Genomic DNA, 22,763 nt, shown 5'->3' on the forward strand with positions numbered 1-22,763 from the left:
TTGTTAGAGCTATCCAGTGTGTTTCCATCGGTTCGATTGAACCAGCCGAGATATGGCGTATGGCGGGCCATCAGTCTCAAATCATGGAGGATCGACTTATACCGATTTAAATCGACATATACCAGTTTCCTTCTACATATCGTCGATTTAAATCGACATATACCAGTTTAAATCGATGATAAGTAAAATAAATCGATGATATGTCGAATGAAACTGGTATATGTCGATTTAAATCGATGATATGTAAAATGAAACTGGTATATGTCGATTTAAATCGGTAGAAGTCAATTTCAGCTGCTGGAAACTGATATAAATCGAAGGAAACTGGTATATGTTGATTTAAATCGGTATAAGTCGATCTCCCATGATTTGAGACTGATGGCCCGCCATACCGAGAAGCCAGTCGAGAAGCCAGCTATTGTGCTGTGATGGGGTAAAACCAAATTTGTATCCCCATTTTAAGATTCAGAGCAAGTTGAAATGAACGCTTGTATCGACAAGATTTTTCATGACGCGTTTGGGCATCTGTCGACTCGTTCATGACACTTCCCCAATGCAAATGGGAGAGCAGAATCCTTCATTTCACATTAATCGAAGTTAACGGGGTTTTGTTTTCAGTCAACGTCAAACGTCGAACAAATACGCGATTCTTTCCCAATAACGCAAAATATTTAAACAACGAGGATTAAAATGTGAAGATCTTCATAATTATGTGTCGTAATTCTGTGTTATAATTGTGTGTATGAGTTATTTCTTGGAACCTCACTGAATCTTAGGAAAATTCACCGTTTCCGTAATTGACTTTTTTTCAGAATATTACAGTGTCGAAATCAGTGAGTAAGTGTAAGTGAGTAAGTATGATTGCATATAAAGAGCTTTATCATTCTCAAACAATACGATACAAATGCGATGTGACCTTAAAGAAACAAACACCTTGTATGTATTACTGACAACAATACAAATTAATAAAAAAGTGTAAGTGAGTAAGTATGATTGTATATAACGAGCTTTATCATTCTCAAACAACACGATACAAATGCGATATGACCTTAAAGAAACAGACACATTGTATGCGTTACTGACAACAGTACAAATTAATAAAAAAGTGTAAGTGAGTAAGTATGATTGTATATAACGAGCTTTATCATTCTCAAACAACACGATACAAATGCGATGTGACCTTAAAGAAACAAACACCTTGTATGCATTACTGACAACAGTACAAATTAATAAATGAAACGAACGAGTCTAATGTAAATTGTTTAACATTTATTCAAACCCTTTCCGGATATTTAATGACTTGATAACTTTTCCACAACAGCCAGCTTCCTTTTCTATTCCACTGACCGAAACTATAATGTTATATATATTCCCTGCAAAACTCCAATACCGTAACCTGTTGAATATAATCTAAATTACCATGTAAAAATTAGTCCATTCAAACAGCTATTCTGTTTGAATGCAAATATATCAATTACATAAAAATTAAAAAACCCATACAAAAATGTATAGCACGTAATGAATAATTAACTAAGTAACGGTATCACATTAAACTGACTGGGACATTTTAGACAACAGAAAATAGCAAAGAAATGTATGGCTAGAACGGGATGCATACCATCGAACTCTGAATTACAAGTCTAGTACTCTACCAACTGATTTAGGGCCACTATAGCCAACTCGAGTTTTACGAAATCTCTCAAACCAAGTTAATCCGCCTTGCTCATTAGCACCTGTCCATTGTACGCAAGTACAATATCACCCATTAAGCTGCGAGCGCTCGCGAAGGTTCGACCGTCTTAATACAGATAGGCGTACGGGGCGTTGGGGGAGGGGAGGGGGGTAGGGAGGGAGTGGGAGAGGGGAGGAGAGGGAAGGGGAGGGGACGAGTTGCAAAGGGGCAGAAATGTTCCTTATTCTTCCCCTAATCGATCCCAATTATTGCCTGACTTGTCAACGACTCTTGCCTGAATATTCGACATAAAACTGAAAACGTTGCGAGACAACAAAAAAATCAGTCTTTCTTATATTCCAAAATTTCAGGAGACTTAGAACTCGGCAAAAAGTTTTTAAAAATTCGGGCAGCCTCAGGACATTTACCTTTGCAATGTAAACTTTTCTTCCAAAAGCATAGTTAAAAGGCCCTCCAGACTGTCAATGTTATAATGTACTTGGCCATATTCTCCTTCGTATAGGTACAAAAAATCCATCTCCATTAACATTAATGACAGCAGCCACACAACGGTGGGCCTATTAGTAATTTGAAGAAACATATATTACGGAAAGTCTAATTCCCGAATGTGAAACACCCTTATAAAAACAGAGGCGTACTTAGCAGGGGCGGGGGATCTGCCCCATGTGCAAGAAGTGGGGCCATGCCACAGACCAAAACGAGAAAAAGAGATATAAGTAATAGAAATAAGAAGGAGAATTCCTAAACATATAAACAGCCCAAAGCTGTGCCAAAGATAACACCATTTTACATCCAAGACCTTAAATAAACACAAATTTCTCAAAGGGGACGTGAATACCTCTCACCTTTGACCCCTCATCCAGGAGGATATACACTACACGAGGCGGCAAACAAAGGATCCGCCCGGGTGCGAAATATTGTTCGGTACACCACTGCTTACAAATGACAATATCAATAAAATCATACTCGCAACCAGCGTCAGCATGCATGTTTCATGCCGCTTGTGCAGTACGTTTTAAAATTCGGGCAAAGTTTCAAATTGGGCAATTAAGACTTGTAGTTAATGCAACCGTCAATTTACTCTCGGTGATTTTTTAAGGAGCGTAACTTCACATGAACCAGTATGTAAGTTAGAGTTATATTGCAGCTGTGTGTGTTGCCAACTTTGACGTCTTACATTCCATCAATACAGATTACAGAAGTATTAATACAGAAGTATAACTGTGAGTAAGACTAACGGAAACTTATTTTACCACGAAAAAAAAGATGATTGCAACACTTCGCTGCGTCAATGCATTAGTTTTGGGATTCGGGCGTTTACTATTATTATACTAAACTATACTTAAAAACTGAATTTGTTTCATTCTGACCAGCCCCTATTCGCAAGCACATAATTGATCAGCTCTCTATTTAATTAATAGCTCTAGGTTATTAATACCTTTTTTCCTTATTAGCAAAACATTATCCTTGTAATTAATCCTGTCCAGAACATGATGTGGCTCATAAATACATGCAAATGGGAAAGCATGATAAAATTTATTACGTAGTTTACGTTCTTTCTGGATATTGACAATTTATTTAATACTTCGATCGATATATGTATTAAGTATAATTACACTGTAAAAACATGAACGAGATAAACATGATAATAATAATATCTGAGTATAAACAAAATCAATATAATAGAGGCACGGAAAGTCTCGCCTCTCTTTCTCTGTAATCACTCGCCAGTTTTCGGGTCACAAGTGTGACTACTGCAACGCTGGGTGCAGCCTGCTCCGTAGGTACCTGGTGAGCATTCTGTGAAAGAAAAAAAACAGGTTGTTAAAAAATTTACATCCCATTATGAATTATCTAAATTGCAAATAACACCATTTTATGCAATGAAAGGAAGAAGTCTTTACCTATTAATATGTCTACTGTCGCGCACGCCGCCTTTCTTTATAACAAACGTATTGTAACGTTCAGCTGGATTTATTTTTGTTGTTAAAGTACCAGACGCAAGATATCGTTAATCAAGAGGTTGATGGATATATAACGTAACCATCGTGCTAGTAAGACAGAGCTTATAAGCTTGAAAACCATTTCCTTTCTCCTATATCCTTTTCTTTTCATAATTCCAAGGTCACATGTAAACAGAGTTGAGACTAAAGCCCCTGCCATCATAAGGCCATAAAACTATAGCTTTACTTTGTTAGATTCAGCATTTGCAAACACCATCTCCATGTCAACAAATAATCATTGTAATCAATTCAGAAACGCATACACTCAAAACGAGCTCGGAAATCTCATGTTAACACTTGATCAAATCTTCAACCTGGAGTGTGGAGACCCTTAAGCCTGTGATATCTCCTAAACACGCCAGCCTGTTAAAATATTTGATTATTCATAAGCACCCAATCATTAATTATAGCAGCACTTGACAGTCTTGGCCGTAGTTTACGTAAATATCATATTTTTGTAAGTAGATGTAAAGCCTGATGGTGTAACGTAGCAAGTGATCACTGTAATATCGTTCGTCAGCACGCATATATACTGAACATTAAAACATGTAGTTTCAAAAGGAATTCTTTATTTGCCGTAAATCTGTTTCATGAATATATTACTTGACATAACTTGTCTTTTTAACAATTACAATGACTACATAATGATGTGATTTCATTGTATTGTATTAAATATGCGAACATAAAAGGCCTGCAAGCAGCCATTTCACATAATTCACAGCTTCCAAGCGATATTTGCAAATATCAATGTATTAACAAGCCCAAGGACAATGGATGTCTCAATGGGGTGTAAGGACATGCAGACTAACTAGTTAAATATAACAAGTTTGAATCGGGAAAAACGAACATTAATAATAATAAGGATTAAACTTTGTAATGCGAACTCTCAGTGTATATACTGCTATAGGGCCATTTTAGGGATCATCGTCGGATAATTTTTAATAAAGCAAAGCCCAACTAACGGACAGCAGTCCCAGCACGACGTTGCTAATTAAACTCACCATCTTTACAATCCATGCCTCGATATCCGGGCCCACAGATACATCCAAACTTTCCAGCTAGACAAAAGAGGAAGCCGCGGCAGTTGCGTGCACCAAAGTCAGTCGAACATCTAGAAACCTCGTATGCTGTTTAAATGTTAGAAAAAAAAATCTCCAATTCTCTAGGTTTGTTCGTTTCCTTATTTTAGTTTTATGTCATTGCGGTGTAAGTAGAACATGTTTTAACAAAGCAACGCCATCTATTGAATCACTATATATGCTAAAATGTCAAATAACTGAACGATTTTAATGCAGCTCACACTATTAAAGTTATGTCTGTTTCATGTAAGTTCCTTCTAGATAATGTTTATGAACATCAGGACTCTCGGTAGGAGAGCAACGTGTTACTTTAGTGCTTATAAGATCCTAATGTAATAACTACTAGAAATAATTGAATATTATCACACAGGACAGAAGACGGATTACGACAAAAAAGTTTAATATATACATGATGTAATGGACCATAAAAAAGTATGTAGTCGCCGCTGCCTAACAAACGCCCCACCCCTCCTCTGGATCCGACGCCTACTCCTCTGGATCCGCGCTTTGAGGTAATGCCACTAAATTACCTCTGTCTTCTAATCCCTTTAAGCAATATCAACGAAGAGAAACAGGTGTGTACAATACAGAATACTTAGAATGTTTGTTAATTTATAGCTTTCGTTATGATAATACATGACTGCATTATTTTTAAACGTTATACTAACGTTCTTCACACGTGTTGCCAGTGAATCCAGGTGGACATACACACTCTCCGGTCGCTTCTTCGCACATGCCGCCATTTTGACAAGTAGGACAGACCTGATCGCAATCGGTAGTACCGTATCGGTTAGTCGGACAAGCTGATAAAAGAAATGGCATCGGTTACTATTTCAAGGACGAAAGCACAGATGTGCCCTTGTTCCGGTTAGAGCATTCAAACGTTAAAACATTCACACTATGAAACATATTTATCATCATTTACATTTATTCGGTTACTTTCATTATACGCCCTTGATATTACTAAGAAAAGTATTTTGGTAACAAAAAATCTTCACTTGTGATTTTGTTGCAGGTTTTTGAGGCCCTTTCATTTGTTGAACTGCAGGCCTAATTATCAATTTATTTATGAATTACAGCAAGAAAGTATATACTATTAAAAAAAAATATATATTTTGGTTCATCTTACTTTTCAACAGAATTGCACACTTATCCACATATACGGTGGATGCGCCGACACGTACTGGAGACAGAACGTTAACGGACACCGGGTTAAGTGTTTTATTACTATTTTTTTTATTTTTTCGCAGCTGTGAAAGTTAGAGAATTTGAAAACGATACTATTACCTCGCACATAAAGTTGAATAAATGTTTGCAATCCTCGTACTCGGCGACCTCTCTGGACTACTTCATAAAGTCCTTCGTCTTTCACTTCCACTTCCGCTAACATTACACGTGTCATACCATTCCACCGTGCCATCTTCCGTCCGTTTATCAACCACCTGATTCGCCTAGCCGTACCCGCTGTTCTGGTTACACTTAGTTTTACGTTGTCACCAAGGCTAGCCGTTCGTGTTACACGTTCATCAGTGGGTATAAGACCTTGTGTTTTGGGTGGGATACAAAAAAGGATCATGATATTCCATGAAGAAACTACAAACTAGAAAATCTTTCAAACACGATGAACGATGCAGTAACACGAAGCTGATTTCTAAGATTATCAGACGACATGAGCATGCGAATTTAAAACGTAAAAATGCACCCTGTGATATTCAACATGATCATTTCATGACTTGGAGGGGGGGGGGGGGGGATCATGAACTATACTTTCACTCATACAGTTTATGTCAGTGGGATGATATTCTCTATAACATATACCACCGTTAAAAGTCTTCTTTTGGTCGGACTCTGCAATGTGTGTTAAATACCGATATATTATCATGATGGCAGTATATGGGAAATTTAAATTTATATTTTATACCAATATATGTTCATTTGTTTGTTTGATCTTGGGTTTGGTTGCATTGCAGCCTTCATCTACCAACGCACGATTTATTATTCAGACCTACTGATTATGGATGTAGTTTGTTAAAATGATATCAAACATAACCTCACCTTTTCTCTTGCTTGTTACGATTGTTCTTACGCAATATTCTGTACCATCGCTGGAAGTGAGCCAACATGCAAAAACGCCAAATCTCTTCCCTGCATTTTTCCTTGACAACGGCATTTCTAACAGTCTTCCAAAGTTGGTGTCTTTCTCCTTGGAGAGAGGGAGCCCCTTACCATTAGCCGTGTCAATTGCTCTGCTAATATGCAGGCCTTCGGTTTCACTTTGTACTCCTAGGACGCCATAAATGAACACAGATACGTCCTCACGGATGCCAACAAACGGTCTTCGCACAATGCAGCTTAGTGAAGAAGCCACGACTGCCAATTGGAGAGAAAATACCGAAACGTTTACAGAACAAATTTGCTTTCGCATTATTGTTAAGGCGGTGGTTTCCGTGCATACAACCAACTATTAATTAACAGAGCACATGGACGGACAAAGTATAACATTGTAGAAGACTGCCTTTACAAAGTCTTATTTACAGTAATATTTGATTACTTTAGTATACCCACCACAGCTTGGCGCAGGTCCAGACCATTGCGAGTCCTCCTTGCACGTACTTACAGCATTACCCAACAGCTCGAATCCTATGCCACACGTGTATGTAGCTGTACCTCCTACACGTGCATCGTTGATGATTACCACTCCATTTGTTGGATCAGGCAGTTGCGGACAAGGTACTGTAACCAGACACGGGAAACAACAGTCATGATTAATATGGAATTCCGACAAATACATACAATACGAAATACATACAGAAAGGAAAAATGTACCGTTATCAGCAGTACTTTAATATAGTAAAAGGCAAAAATACACGTCTCTGTATATCCACAACCTAGGTTTTAAATAAGAAAAATAGTTTTTACCACTTTATGAAATCAGTCATTCTTTTCATTGCACGACCTAGATGACAATCAATCATCCTTCTCTAGATGTCATATGGTAAGAACATCCTTGAGTAAGCTGGAAATCAAACGATTACTAAAAGAATATGTGAGAAACATTTTGTCCTTCAGTCTAAGTATCGGTGTTTCTGATCATGTTCGTTTAAGCTCTACGTATACATACCACCGACAGCCGCATTTTCTGCAATAACGTCCATGGCCATTGCTACAGCTGTGCGGGTGATAGCAGCAAACTCACTGTCTCCAGTTGCTAGAAAATCAAATTCACAGGCGGTATCACCATTGCAGACTGCTTCAAGCATTTCAGGTAAGACACTTGGATTTGATGGTTCAAAATCTGGGGTGTATCCTAAATCGGTAAATCCGTCATGTGTCTCTCCAGACTGGTAGTAAAGACACGATTCCGACATGGTTATTTCCCCTGCAACAAAATATTAGGGTAAGTACAATAAATGCTATGAGATTTCAAGGTTTTTTTTAAATACTACACACATAATCTTCGCGTCTGTCACTATCCAGAATCAGAATGATCACAAGTTTGAAAACACAGAATAATGTACACCGATGTAAACTTAGTTTAAACATACCGCAACTGTGATGCACGTAAGTATTGAATCGCCATTAAAATTGTTTTTCTTGGTTCAGTTTCTTTGAAAATATTCAGATTTTAAACATAGTTCACTTTGCAGATACCGACTAATAATCATATATGTTGCGTTAAAATGTGTCAAGTTGATTAGCTCACAATTGGATGAATATAAACATGTCCTCAAATAAATATTACGATGCCTAGATGTGAAAAGGAACTCAAGTGACTGTTTAAAATATGGTGTTGATTGTAGTGCAAATCCACGTAGCAACTATTAAAATGATGCCATATATTGCCTGAATCACTCATGAAAACGTCAAGACATATCAATTATAGGTATTTTTCACCCACAGGTTTGATGATTTCTTTGTCAGGGTTATCGCAATATTTTTCACGTTACCCGGCTACCAACGAACGGAAACGAAATCTTGTTGTTCCCTTTCAATTAACAATCTTGATATAATTTTTATTTTCTTCTAAACTTACACGAAATACCAAACTGATGTAACTCTTCAATACTGCTATCTTTGTCGTAGACCGTTCCATCTTTGGCCATAAAATCATCTGTATCATTGTCGTTCCATGTGCCGAGCAACCCTCTTGTCTCTGTGCCGTTTGGTCGTAAGCCTGTAGATGCTACCGTAATAACACCTTCACTTCCTGTGTTCCCGTTGAAGTACAGACCCAAGCCAAAGTCATAGGCGACCCAAAGGCTGTTAGTCGATTCAAAAATTCCGTTTCTGCCAAGGGTTATTGTAAATCCTGTAAGGAAAGAAGGCAATGTTTGCAGTGATCATTCCTGTACCGTGTATCTTTATGTCTGAGCATATATCAACTCCATAGATGAAGAACCATTTCAAATTTATTTGTAAACCTTATTAATTAAAATGTATTATGAAATGAGATGAACTGATATTTTACCATTATACTCTGTTACATTGCTGCTTTGAAAGCTAACGAAGTCCCATTCTTGATCTGTAGATTGACTGTTTCTCACCCAGGCGTCTAGACCTCCACCAGCTCGAACTCCAACATGCAAGGTGTCGTTGCCTTTGACGCAAGCACCAACTGCTTTGATGACAGTAGCTGTGCCGCCTTCAGAGGTAACATATGCAAAGAGGAAAAATCCATAAGCAAACTGTTAAAACTGCAAGTAAAAGGTTTTTTTTCTAAATTAGGAAGCATTGATTTTTTTAAATCAAGTATGAGCTATTTAAATTTACAACAAAGTCGAGGTCAGACTCACTCGCTGTCGCAGCATTTCTTGATTGAAGAACGACGTCACGATCTCCAACATCAACCATTTGAAATTCTCCCAAACCATTGAATGTGTACATATTGCCGTCGAAAGTCAAGATATGAGGATCACCTGTACACAACCCTGAAAATAAACAAGTTTCAAAATACACGTCGATACTTACAGTTCGTCATTGCTCTTCATTTTTTTATAGTGAGTTATATAGGAAGCATTCAATGTGAGGTATATAGGGAACATTCAATATGAGGTATATAGGAAACATTCAATGTTAGGTATATAGGAAACATTCAATGTAAGTTATATGGGAAACATTCAACGGAAAGTATATAGGAAACAGTTAATGTGAGGTATATAGGGAACAGTTAATGTGAGGTATATAGGGAACATTTAATGTGAGGTATATAGGAAACATTCAATGTAAGTTGTATGGGGAAAATTCAAATTAAGGTATATTGGAAACAGTTAATGTATAAATTATTAGTGCAGGCTGGGGGATGACTATAAAAAATACGAAGAAAGGGAAATTAAACTGACCAATTGTCGGAGCCACATAACCAGCGCAATCTGGTGCTGGACGTAGCTTTCTAAAACAATTACAAGTTACTGTGTCAGACCGTTGACAACAGTGGTAATAAGGAAAAACATCTAATAGTAAATGTGATAGCCATGGGATTTTTCCTGCGCTCTTGTAGGGCCTGCATCCTGCTTGATGAGCGCGGTATGAGAAACTTGCTCCCAGAGTTTTCGTAGTAAGCAAATCACCAGAGCAACAGTCATAGCAACACTGCTGGCCATTACAATCGTCACCATCGTCACCGGTACTGTTTCAAGACAAACGTTACGTTTACAAGTTAAAACGTTCTTTATTACGCTATCGTCTAAAGTACCAATCTTTGATGGAGAGGAAGTTAAACAATTAATTAACCAAAAACAAAAATCCAACGAAATAAGAGGCGTTTAAACATTCTGACAAAGTGTTGTAGGATGTAAGTGAATGAGTAACGAGACATAGAAGTGTTAAGATGTCATTAATGTAAGCCCTTCATTTGTTCCTTTCTTCAAATTATTATGGTCACGTTAGTTATAGAACAACCATTGAAACTCATGCTTAATTGCTTAACAGAAACCACCAGAAAAACACAAACATTTATTCGGCTTTGCACATCAATGGCAGGATTTTGAGATTTGTTATGTCACAAAGGACAAAAGGTGCCCTATTGTGGAACTGCTTTGTTCTTAAGCCTTATTTTAATATTTTCAAAAGAAGCTTAAGGTTTGTGAAGACACGATACTTTTAAACATGTTAATTTCTATTTCCTACTCGTTTTTGCCTTTAATGGAGGCGATCTTTTTTCAGATTATGCTATTATCTGGTAAGGAATTTACAGGTCTTCTTATTATTAGGTACATCAAAGCTAAATGGTTTCACTTTCTGGGGTTAGCGTTGTTATCAAGTTCTCAGACCATGTCCGATAACGGACGAGATGTGCTAACAACAATGAACGAATTACCACTGAAAGAAACATTAAAATCGTCTTACTTTGCTTGTCTTGTCCGGAAGCACTTAACACCGTCGCATGCTTGACAATTGTTCATATTACATTGGCAACTAGAAATGGGAACGAAACGTCCTCCGTCTGTTATGGCTTGGTTCAGAGAGCACGGACATGGTACCTTATTGATGATGCTAAGTGACGCTGAATTGCTGCTCTCACCCCAAACATCTTTACACCATTGACCAGAGACAAGAGGACAGAGCCATTGTAGTGGATGGAAATCACTCCATATCGCTCGACCACTGCAAACAAAAGCGTACCAATCCCACTATCAACATGTAAAAATGAAATCTCAAAAACTACAGTATCCGTTGATAAGAGGTTTGCAATAAATTAATAATTAATAAACTATTCGTGATTTAAGTCTGGAAAAGACAAGTGATCAAGCATCCTTACCTGTTAAGGTCTCTTATGCGAATGGCACCGATACTGGTGCAATCTTGGTTGTCATCGCAGAGTGTGTCCTGAGTTGATCCCTCCACTACGAAAAGTTCGTCCGCAACGTTGACGTCGTTTGAAAATTCATAAAGTAACTTAATCTCTGGCGCACTATTAGTCGGTTCACAATACCCTATCACCTCTACAGAAACTTGAGTTGTGTCGATTGGAAAATCCGTCTGGCTCCAAAGTACCGTTCCCCCAAGTGTCCAAGTGTCGAACGAATTGTCTGGAATTACCTCAGGCGTTACATCAGAAGGACTTACTGCATAAAATGGTACAAATAACTTAAAGTTGAAATACACTGCAGACATGCAAGACAGGTATATTTGTCATTAATACCGTCCTCAATACAGGCAAAGTACATATTAACGTTTTTGTTTCAATGACAGTTTCGGAATGACGGTCGTTCATCGATAAAATGTGAGCAACAAATTCGTTACGGTTTAAAAATGCCTTTTGATTTATTCGCGTCTCCTTGTTTCTTAAAATTATTTGACATCCAACCAATTCATGTAATCCAACCCTCCTCCTTCCTTTCTGCTCTACTAAAAAGCGCTGATATTCATAACCCTTTATTTTTGAAAAAGGAGGCAAATATGAGTACACCAATACCGTGTTTTCTGAATACCAGAAAATTAAATAAATCGGGGTTACACCTTCTGGGTAGAAAGAAACTTTATTATTCTTTACGAATTATGAGACACAGAACTCTATAGCACCGTTTTCAATTAGCGATAATTGTCAAAGTATAATTAAGGGACAAAGTGGGTATCACATATTAAGTGGCATAATGGCAAAACATGGCTAATCAAATGTTTGTTGTAACTCTCCGCATGATATTTGCTCATTATTTTCTATCCTGTATGAAAGGCCACAATAATGCAACTATTACAGTAATATTTCATAACAATCTGCTGCATGTTGTGAGAAGGATTATCGATCTATATTGATTAGATTATTTCATGAAATTTTTGGTACTCTTTAGGGGATATCCTGACCGTAATAGCTTATTATGATATCAATTTGACAAAGAAATATGGAGTAAGGTTTTAATCAATGCAGCAATTTGTCCAGGGAGTTGCATATCAATTATGAATCATACATTTATTAACTATTTACATACACTTCGATAAATATTCACTCTGTCAACATTTTAAAGGAGCTGATCATTTAGAAATGTTATCATAGGCAGCATTTGAATTTCAACTACACTCACAATAGCTGAAAGTTCCATGAAAGTCGAAATTGACGCCGCCATCAAGAGATATTTCGACGACAATTGGTCCAACACGGAGGCAGACTGGAGTGGCGCATTCAGCCAAGCTGTCAGATGTTACAGTACCGTTGACCGTCTGTGTTCCAAATCTACATACTACATTTGAGGTTTCCATGTCAAAACAGGGACCAATGATAGAAACAATTGTGCCTCCAAGCATGACACCCGATGATGGAGATAATCCAACACGACCTGTTATCCAATGAGAATTTATTTGAATTTAGTTTTACTTTATGCATGGTTGCAACTTGGTTATCCATCGCAATGATTCGCCCTAAACAGGATCCTAGCATTGGTTCTATCAAATACTAGTAATTGAGACTTTCATAATTTGAAGAGATTTGTTAATCGTCAACATTTCCCACAAGTGACTGAAGTAGTAGCAGTTACAAAGTAGGGGATGAGTGGCTCTTAGATCCTCTCCCAAAAACCTTCAATTCAGAAGTCAGATTGTGAATTCCGAGGCATAGTTGGACAGTAAATGAGATCTATAACGAGATTAAGATGTACGGTTGTGGTAATCAATACATTAATTTTTTTGGTGTGAAATTAAAACCGAAAGTGTATAAGACTAAATGACTAAACGCAAGAAAAAAATCTCACGATTGAACCACTGACGAAGGAGGTGGGGCCATAGACCTCTGTTTCTGCCACCCCCCCAGCCCCACATCGTTGTCCACGAGATACTATATGATTACGTACCATTGCTGCTGCAACTAAAGCCTTCGATCATATCACCATCGACTTTGAATACCCATCGTCCTGGTATTCCTATATTTGAATTCTCCATCAAATCAAGAACTCTGTCACTTCGAGATCCCGGTAAGGGGAAGCTTCTATTACCATCACCTGCGTTGAACCCGGCCTGTGAAAGATTGGAAGCAAATGTTGCAAATTCGGGTTAATCGATTACTGCATGTAAAACATACCGATATGTCTTACATTATGTTTTAGATTAATTCTTCGAACAGGTTTATATTTAGCTTTAATATAAGTTTATATATTTATCTATTTTGAACTAGTAATGATATCTCTTGATGTAATCCTCTACTAGGAAGAAACTAAATATTGTATGACTGGTAGTTTGTAATGTTACAAGGACTAAAGTAATATATAAAGTTATAAATGTCTATTAATTTCATTTGCGTTTTTATATCAATTACGATGTAACGTCGAAAAAAATGTTTAGAGGATGTATTAGAAGCTGCGATTATCTTGCGCTTTTTCCGTGCGGAAGACACTTTGTTATGAATAACATCATCAAAAAACCTGCTAACAGTGTTCTTTCTATTAATTTAAATTTGTACAAGTAAACAGTCATGTTCCGTGATGCTTAAGTAGCTTTCTGAGTTGGCATTGTATAATGATGCGACGCTACTTGATGGTTAAATCTCGAAGAATAGCGCAATCATCAGCTTGTTAAGTTTCATGTGTTCATATAATAGTTCCAAGTTACTTTACTTTAAAAAAGCGACTCTTTAAGCTTCATTCGATACAACAGTACTATGGGGTTTCTTAGCACATTAATACATTACAATGTTACTTGGAGTATTATTATGTTTATACTTGATTATTTTGCTGAAGCTGCCAACAGCTCCCCTCACATACCAATACAGCAAGTTAACGAAACTGCATCCATAGTTAAAGAAATCTGTCTCTAAACCATACCTTTCTGCCCTAAACCAAAACCTTCTTATATATAGAATACACCCACGCCCACACCCACACAGAACAAAATAGGGTAAATGTTAAACATGTACAATTAATATTCATATTAATAAATTATTAATATATTCTTGTATTAATTTGATATAGTCTGGTGTGCGGCATTCTGAAGTAAATACAATAATGAAACATAATAACATTGCAAGACCACAAGCATTGAAAAGAATAAGGGTGGGGGGAGGGGGCAATGGCAATCTCAATGAAACACAAGCATTGAGAAGTAAAGGGGAGCGGTGGCAACGTAAACGAAACCGAGCATAGCGAAGTTTAGGGGAACAGTAGCAAACTCAATGAACACAATTATTGATACGTATAGGGGAGCGGATGCAACCTAAATGAAACACAAGCATTGAGAAGTTTAGGGGAGCGGATACAACCTAAATGAAACACAAGCATTGAGAAGTTTAGGGGAGCGGATGCAGCCTAAATGAAACACAAGCATTGGGAAGTTTAGGGGAGCGGTGGCAACCTAAATGAAACACAAGAATTGAGAAGTAAAGGGGAGCGGTGGCAACCTCACGCAAACATTGAGAAGGTTAGGGGAGCGGTGGCAACCAAATAAAACTCAAGCATTGAGAAGTTTAGGGAAGCGGTGGCAACCTAACATGAGCATTGAGAAGTATAGGGGAGCGGTGGCAACCTTAATGGAAATCATTAGAGACTGGTACTGTTCATAATCAATAGATAATTTACATTTTGAAATGTTGACAACTTATGAGCATTTGCTGTTATTGAATACATACCTTGTCAGACTCTAGTACTAGCTAATTAGCTGAGATTGATGTCTTACCAAGTGAGGGTGCAGACGATAATGTACTTTGGCAACAATATGATGCTTTTAACGAATGAACAAATGATAAATAGTTCTTTTCCTTATTTAGGTTTTTCCCCTTTTCCCCAGTGGATTACCGGTGTGGGCGAGGGGAGGCGTGTTATTCAAAGGAGTGAATGAATGAATGTTGTTACCACAAACATATAGGTGTGGGGTTCCCATCTTGTGTCAGTATGTTTATACGAAGTTAAGATGGACAGACTCTATAATATTTGGTCGCGATCCACTTCAAAAGTTCATCAGTAAATGACACTGACAACATTGTACTGGTGACCACGTGCAGTCATCGTACACGATTTAGTAGAGATTTTATTATTAAGGTTCAATCCACATATTACACCATCCACAACAACAAAACCATAGGGGCGTATCATGATTATGGGAAGTATCAATATGCCAGATATTTGTTTCTTGTTTTTCCTGGATTAAAAGCTAGTCCAAATCTGATATGGCCCTGCCCATCATGAATATTTACTGAAGAACAGAACAATGGCAATGAATACATGTCAAAGGTCAAGTATCATGTCCATGCCAAAAAGGAAGTTTCTATCTAATATAGTTGTTGTGGAATTCAGTGGCATATAGGAAGGGACTTTTGAGTGGGGGGGGGGGGCTGAAGACTGATTGCCGGCCTGGGGGAGGGGTCTAAGAGGAGGGGTGTCCCCCCTTTGGATTATTTTGCATTTCCAGGTGGCCTCAGATGCAATTTGGTGCAATATAGCACACTTCAACACCCACTCCATTTTGTAAATAATTTTGCATTTTCACCTGGCCTTAGATGCAATTTGGTGCTCCAAATGAGATTTTTTTCTCATTTGGAAATGAAAAAGGGGTTTTCTGACTTGCGAAGCGGGGGGGGGCGGAATGATACTTCCGCCCCACCATATTTTTCACTGGGGGGTTGGCGCCTCCCACCCCCAGCCCCCCCGGTTCCTACGCCCTTGGGGAATTACTGATTATCAGGTCAAATCCCGCCCAAAATTAACATGAATACGATCCATTAAAGAAAACATAGGGACCATCACTGGGCTGCGGTGTATCACTGTGCCAAGTATCAACACAAAATACCGTACCCGTTCTTGATATTTCATGTTCATAAGGTATTTTGAGCTAAATCCGATATTTTTCCGCCTATCAGGAATACTTAACAAGCTATAAAGGAATAGCACTGAGGGCATTTCAATTATCAATCAATAATTCGTCCTTGAGCATTCCAAATGAAGGTGATTACAAAGCCCGATTGACGTCATGGCCATTTATTCTGCTCTATTGTTCCAATGAATGTAGAATTATCACAGTGATATGAAATGCCAATCACATATATAAGATACAACTGTATGAACAAACACAATGATAGCAAGACCGTTCAATTTCAGCAACCGAAAAGGGTACCACAAAATCTGTTGTGTGCGTGCCATTTCCTAACCAGATGTCCCTCTTAACAATTCCAAGTTAACCTCAATGAAGCACCAAAACGCTCCATTGATAACTGAGATTCTTTGCATAAGTTACCAAAGTGGTATTCGAGGAGCTATTTGGCAAATCATGATGTTGAGGAAACCATGAGGCTGAGCCCTCGAATGTCGAATTTTATGTCGAACCAACTGCGTCAAAGGCATCTAGTCTATAAGATAAACTGTCTTAGGTCGGGTTCTTTTGTTTGCTATTTCGCTCTCAATTTTTCCTTAGAAAAAGATTATCCATTCTGTTTAAACTCTGACTTTCACTTGCAAAATAGGTAACGTTACCATAACTTTATGAATTGTTACGATTACTATATCGACACAGACTGTGCTATTTACTGACCATATTCCCAATTGTTAATCTGCTGCTGCCCAGCTAACAAAATTACGTTTTTTATGACGGTATATTTACATACCATTCACGTTGTATTAACGTTAGTAAGTTACGTTGCAGTAACAAAACTTTGTAGACCCCAGGGACGTGATATTTTGATCAAAACTAACGTTATATTTACGTTGTTACTACGTTATTTTGTAACTTTTTGTTGCTACATTATATATTAACGTCGCATTAACGTTTATGTATATAGCCTTTTTTACGGAGTTGTTGCAACGTGCATACAACGAGATTTCGCGACGTTAACGGCTTCTAACGCGCGAACGTAGTAGATGTTTGTCACGGTGTGCCATCATCAAATTGCTGGGTGGAAAGTACTGCACAGAAATCTGACGTTACAGAAAAATTCTGAAATCAACCTACGTAACGAATAGGTCTCTTTAATTCTGAGAGCGTTTCATCTGTTGTTTTTATTTAAAAACTGGGTTCCTCATAGCGAGCAGACATCAATGGTGCCTTGGATGGCTAGAAAAAGTGTCACGTGAGTTCACGCATTTATAGAAACAGTAAAGGGTAGTCATGTTTTAACTTGTGAAAGCATTAAATATGCATGGGTATATATACCTGTGCTTGCAATCCCCCTAGTCCATTCGCCTGTCCATTGATGTCCTCATTTGCTCCAGTTGTCCAATCTAATTCACCATAGTTAAAGATTACGAAAGTCGAGTAGAACTTGTAAATGAATTCGGGAATGCCAAAGACAATGTAATCGTCACTTGGTTCCACATATGCAGTTATAATTACAGCCTGAAATGTATTCATCTGTGGGTGGAAAAGAAAAGAATAAACATTACGTCAGCATTGTTAGTGAGTCAGTCATCATGTTTACCAGAGTGCCATATATTTGGTTACAAGATACAAAGTTTAAAAATAATGCGATAAAGTAATGCCCTTGGCGTACTAGTTCATAGTAGATGTAAATCATGTAGCGTGCAACGTTTAGTGTCAGATAGGCTACACAGTGCCTTGTCGGCTTGTATATCTTCACCATGGAAGTAGTAATTTGGCCAAACAAGATGAGAAAAACCTACGTTATCTTCCTATATATACTATATATATACATCTTCGACTTCAAGTTTATGTATATAGCATTTACTAACCAGATATAAAGTGATAAAAGTTGTAAAAAGGAAAATTTTGTACCATTAGCTTTTAATCTTTTGCAGCAATATACAATCCGCTTGGAACATTCTCAACAAAACATTACCTGCATATCAATAGGTTTGAATTCACCTACATATAAATCACGGCTTGTTCAATGCCCTATATTTCGAAATGGAATTTCATTAACATCAGTATAAGTCGTAATATGTAGGCCATACAAGGCGGTGAAGCAATAGCTATGCTAAACCACGTCTTACCAAGGACGATTGAGACGTAGAACCGTTAAACATAACACTATCCCATGTGTAGGCATATTCATTGTCGAGGTATATTATCTCCTCTTCTGGAAAGACTCCCTGAATCAGTCCCTTGATATCGTCTTCAAAGTCCTCCAAATATGATATCCACACGCTTCCACCCAAAGATAAGTCCACGTCAGCCATATAAGGAGCAATAAGGGCTGTACCAATTCCAGAAAGAGGAAACTGTTCAGAAGTGAACACAAATTGTTCGTGATCTGTCCCAACTGATATCACACCGTCAGCATGAATCTGTTCCAGGTTTAGAAAATATAATATTATCTGTATTTAACCATTCTCCTCGAATATATATAGGCCTATAAATATATATATATATATATATATATGCCTATATATAGGCCTATATATATAGAACATATATATAGAACATATATATAGAACATATATAGAACTAGTATTGCTCGATACAGGTGTCAAACGCCTACAGTGAAATTACGACCTTCCTTACCGGTTTCGAACCTCTGGACTTACACTAAGCGTCCATGGCCTAGTTGCTTAGGGTGTTCGCGTACAAAGCGGAAGGCCCGGGTTCGAATCCCGGTGGAGGCTGGAAGGTTTTTTACTGTTCAGGATTTTTCCTTCTCATAACGTTCTAAATTATATATATATATATATATATATATATATATATATATATATATATATATCCATAGTTTATCGTACGGGTAAATACTCTTAACTATGTCAAAAAGGGTCAAGCAAGCGTAGTAATATTTCAAATAACATTTGTTATCCCAGATCTGTTCAGAAGTTCTTGTTTCTTTCAGATGAGTGAAACTCAAAAGACTGCAGGCATAAAACAACTTAAATTTCTTTAGTTTAGACTTCACGAATCCAGATAGCGGTTTACAAATTATATTGCCTATTCCTAGTCGTCTATCCTTTACCAACGATTCATTTGTATGTAGGATATTCACGTCAACAAGTGATGACGATAAACCCCATTGTTCTACATTAATGTAGTGCTTAAGATTACTTCAATTTTGCACCGTAGCCTTCATGACTTACCGTATAGTTTTAAATTAATGTCACCACATCAGAAGGCTACACAGTAACATGCGAACCTCAGTGGTGTCACACAGGCTCGAGACAATATGATAATAATAGAAAATGCCAAATGTCTTGGCTAGGTGAGGGGGCAAACAGACACATTTGACATCATTATATGGGATAGTGGGAGAAAAATAGTTAAGTGTCAAATGTGTTTCACGTGGACTTTTCCTGAATATGTTATAAATGAACTATAGAGATATAACCTTGCGGGATTTACTTTCTTTGAAGAACATCAAAAAGCCAAGAAGTAAATATAGGGAACTGCAGATATATATATAATTACATCAACAAAGAAAGACGTTGTCTGGTATAAATGGTACATAAATCATCTTCAATATTCGATATTTTATCCATACACTGTTTTTTTTTTCTTTTCAAATTTGGCATGTTTGGATAAATTGTAGACGTTATGCTGTATATAGGTTGCTCTCGTGAAATGACATGCGTTGAATGCCTCTTAGCTATACTCACCGATATGTCATCATCATTCACATTAGACAAATTCGGCCTGTAAAACAGGTTTGGATTGTAATAGTCCCTATAGCGTTCGGAGTCGTCACCCTCATAGCATCCGAGAATGCAGTAGCTTATGCCCGAACTTGGTCCAAATGGATAAAGTGGGACTTGAAGAAATTTCAAACAAAATGGTTAACAATGGTACATCAGGAACAATATGGACATCATTTCTTTTTCAGGTATCTCCAAATGTACAGAGATTAGATAGATGCATGCATACATAGACAAACTTTAAAAATTTGCGTGAAATTAAGTTTACTGTTCGGATTGTATTTCATCACAAATGCCAGTATATTGTTTCACTTTGCTTGTGGTTTCATGGTAGACAGGTAAAGTACAACTCAGAGAAGAGTTGTCTGATGATCGCTTAACGCGTGAAACTCTGAGTAACAACTACTATTGTTCCACTAGTCTCAACATATACATATACACATATATATATATATATATATATATATATATATATATATATATATATATATACATATATATATATATATATATATATATATAAATATATATATATATTTATATATATATATATATATGTGTATGTGTGCGTGTGTGTGTGCGGGTGTGCGTGTATGTACAGTGTACATGTATATTAATTGTTACCAGTTCACACAAAATGTTATGTTAATTCGGAATAAAGAACTATACTACCATGAAATCGGCATGAAATATATATATATATATATATATATATATATATATATATATATATATATATATATATATATTTATATATATATATATATATATTTATATATATATGTATGTGTGCGTGTGTGTGCGGGTGTGCGTGTATGTACAGTATACATGTATATTGTTACCAGTTCACACAAAATGTTATGTTAATTCGGAATAAAGAACTATACTACCATGAAATCGGCAACAAGAGTTAGTGAGAAAAAACTTACATTGACCAACTGCAAAGTGGGATCCAAGAGCGATTAATATGATGAAAGCAGTCACCATCATCACAGTGTCACGCGCCTTGTATTCAGATACGAACTCGACCTAATTAAATTGACAAAACATTATAAATATAACTTTACTCATATTATAGAAGCAGTACTGTTATCATACGGCCTTAAGCGCATCATTAGTTTGCTCATTACCTCCGTAGGAAAGTATCAAATGATTGTTTATTATTTAAATTATATTTGTCTCCGAGGAGTTGCTGAGTCATTATCTAGATAGTCTTCTGAATATTCCTTATACAGTCTTAACGTCAAACACGCCTCATACAAATATAAAGAGAGCATGGTAAGAGAGCAATTGGACAGCTTGAACGTGACCCAATGCTCCATTTATAGGAAGACGCTTTCAAGAAAACCCATCTAAGATAGAGCCTGGATACGAAAACAAAACAGGATGAACCACTGTCAACTCCAGTCTCCTTACGTATACACTGTAAACTATATTGCTACGTCTGGTGAGCATCACGTGTCCCTTTGAAAGGGAATATAAACTACACATGGACTGGTGGACGACTATACATGAATACTACATTTAAATGAATTGTCCTGATTCAATGACCATTCGTGGTATCAGTGCCACTTCGTCTCCTTCGCATAATACGCATTTGTTTAGTCGCTTCCATTATGAACAAGAACTGAGGAAAAGTTAATAGCGACATCTTTTCAATCGCACACAACATCCCAATATTGACGTGCTTGATAAGAATGTAAAACCGACAATTGTTACAGGGTAAGTAAATGTTAACCGTAACCAATTTCGCGCTGGTGGAGAAATAGTTAACAGGTCGAAAATATGCTCAAAGTCAGTCGAACCGTGTTTAGAAGTCTTTAACATGCGCAGCTAGCATGTTATTATATTTCTGAAATCACCAACAAACCATGCGGTTCCAATTTGAAATTCCAAGTTCATGAATGGCGTATATAGACGAACTTCAGGGGAAATTACAGCGGCGGGGCTTTAACCCATTTCCCAACTTATACATAATATACTGAAGGCTAAACGAGGACTTAAAAAACGGTACCCGGAGACGTATAATTGTCCCAGGGTCCTGACCTACCTCTCGATGTCAGGGAATACAACATCAACAGGGAGGGGGGACTTCTGTAAGTTAATGATGTATAGGTTATTAATGTATCCCCTTGCCCTCGATCAAGTCCGATATATTTTGAATTTCAGATTGAAAAAGCACTGAAAGTAGATGTCTTAAGACGACCGCCGCATGTTACCCAGCTGGACACGACCCGAATCAACTCGATTGTGGTTACTTTTAATAGGACGGTCGATTTGCGTTGGTTCCCGCTCAGCCGGGCAGTGTGCAACTGGCTTTAAATAACGCACGGCACACTTATTGACCTTTTCCTTAGCCTAAATATACCTCTGAATTCACCATTTTACGTCTATTTTATTTTCTGAACAAGGACCCCCCCCCCCCCTTTCCCCTTTTCCTACCTCCTATGAACAATCTCAACGCTTTTAACTCCTCAAGCTGTAATTCGACGCTTACGTGACGACCGGA

At 37.4% G+C, this 22,763-nt stretch overlaps 1 protein-coding gene across 1 annotated transcript; it reads right to left on the minus strand.

Annotated features, from left to right (window-relative positions):
• Positions 1–1,254: 1,254 nt before the first annotated feature.
• LOC139960319 (sushi domain-containing protein 2-like) lies at positions 1,255–21,283 on the minus strand. Its single transcript, XM_071958611.1, has 19 exons — positions 21,184–21,283; positions 20,219–20,370; positions 18,632–18,925; positions 17,835–18,032; positions 13,556–13,718; positions 12,794–13,045; positions 11,533–11,839; positions 11,121–11,378; positions 10,115–10,401; positions 9,569–9,703; positions 9,244–9,417; positions 8,809–9,084; positions 7,897–8,154; positions 7,341–7,508; positions 6,831–7,145; positions 6,063–6,317; positions 5,444–5,578; positions 4,698–4,823; positions 1,255–3,493 (listed from the first exon to the last, which is right to left on the minus strand). Exons 1-19 carry the CDS (start codon positions 21,242–21,244, stop codon positions 3,414–3,416), a joined length of 3,894 nt encoding a protein of 1,297 aa, XP_071814712.1. The 5' UTR covers positions 21,245–21,283; the 3' UTR covers positions 1,255–3,413.
• Between the last annotated feature and the right edge of the window lie 1,480 nt (positions 21,284–22,763).

Source organism: Apostichopus japonicus, chromosome 19, assembly GCF_037975245.1.
Source record: "Apostichopus japonicus isolate 1M-3 chromosome 19, ASM3797524v1, whole genome shotgun sequence".
NCBI classification, from domain to species: Eukaryota; Metazoa; Echinodermata; class Holothuroidea; order Aspidochirotida; family Stichopodidae; genus Apostichopus; species Apostichopus japonicus.

Coding starts and splice junctions, on each gene's coding strand:
- LOC139960319 (XM_071958611.1), bottom strand. CDS start 21,244: ATGATGGTGACTGCTTTCATCATATTAATCGCTCTTGGATCCCACTTT. Junction 18,033..18,631: donor CTACGTCTCAATCGTCCTTG/GTAAGACGTGGT, acceptor TTCCACCCACAG/ATGAATACATTTCAGGCTGT. Junction 7,509..7,896: donor AGAAAATGCGGCTGTCGGTG/GTATGTATACGT, acceptor GTCTGGTTACAG/TACCTTGTCCGCAACTGCCT.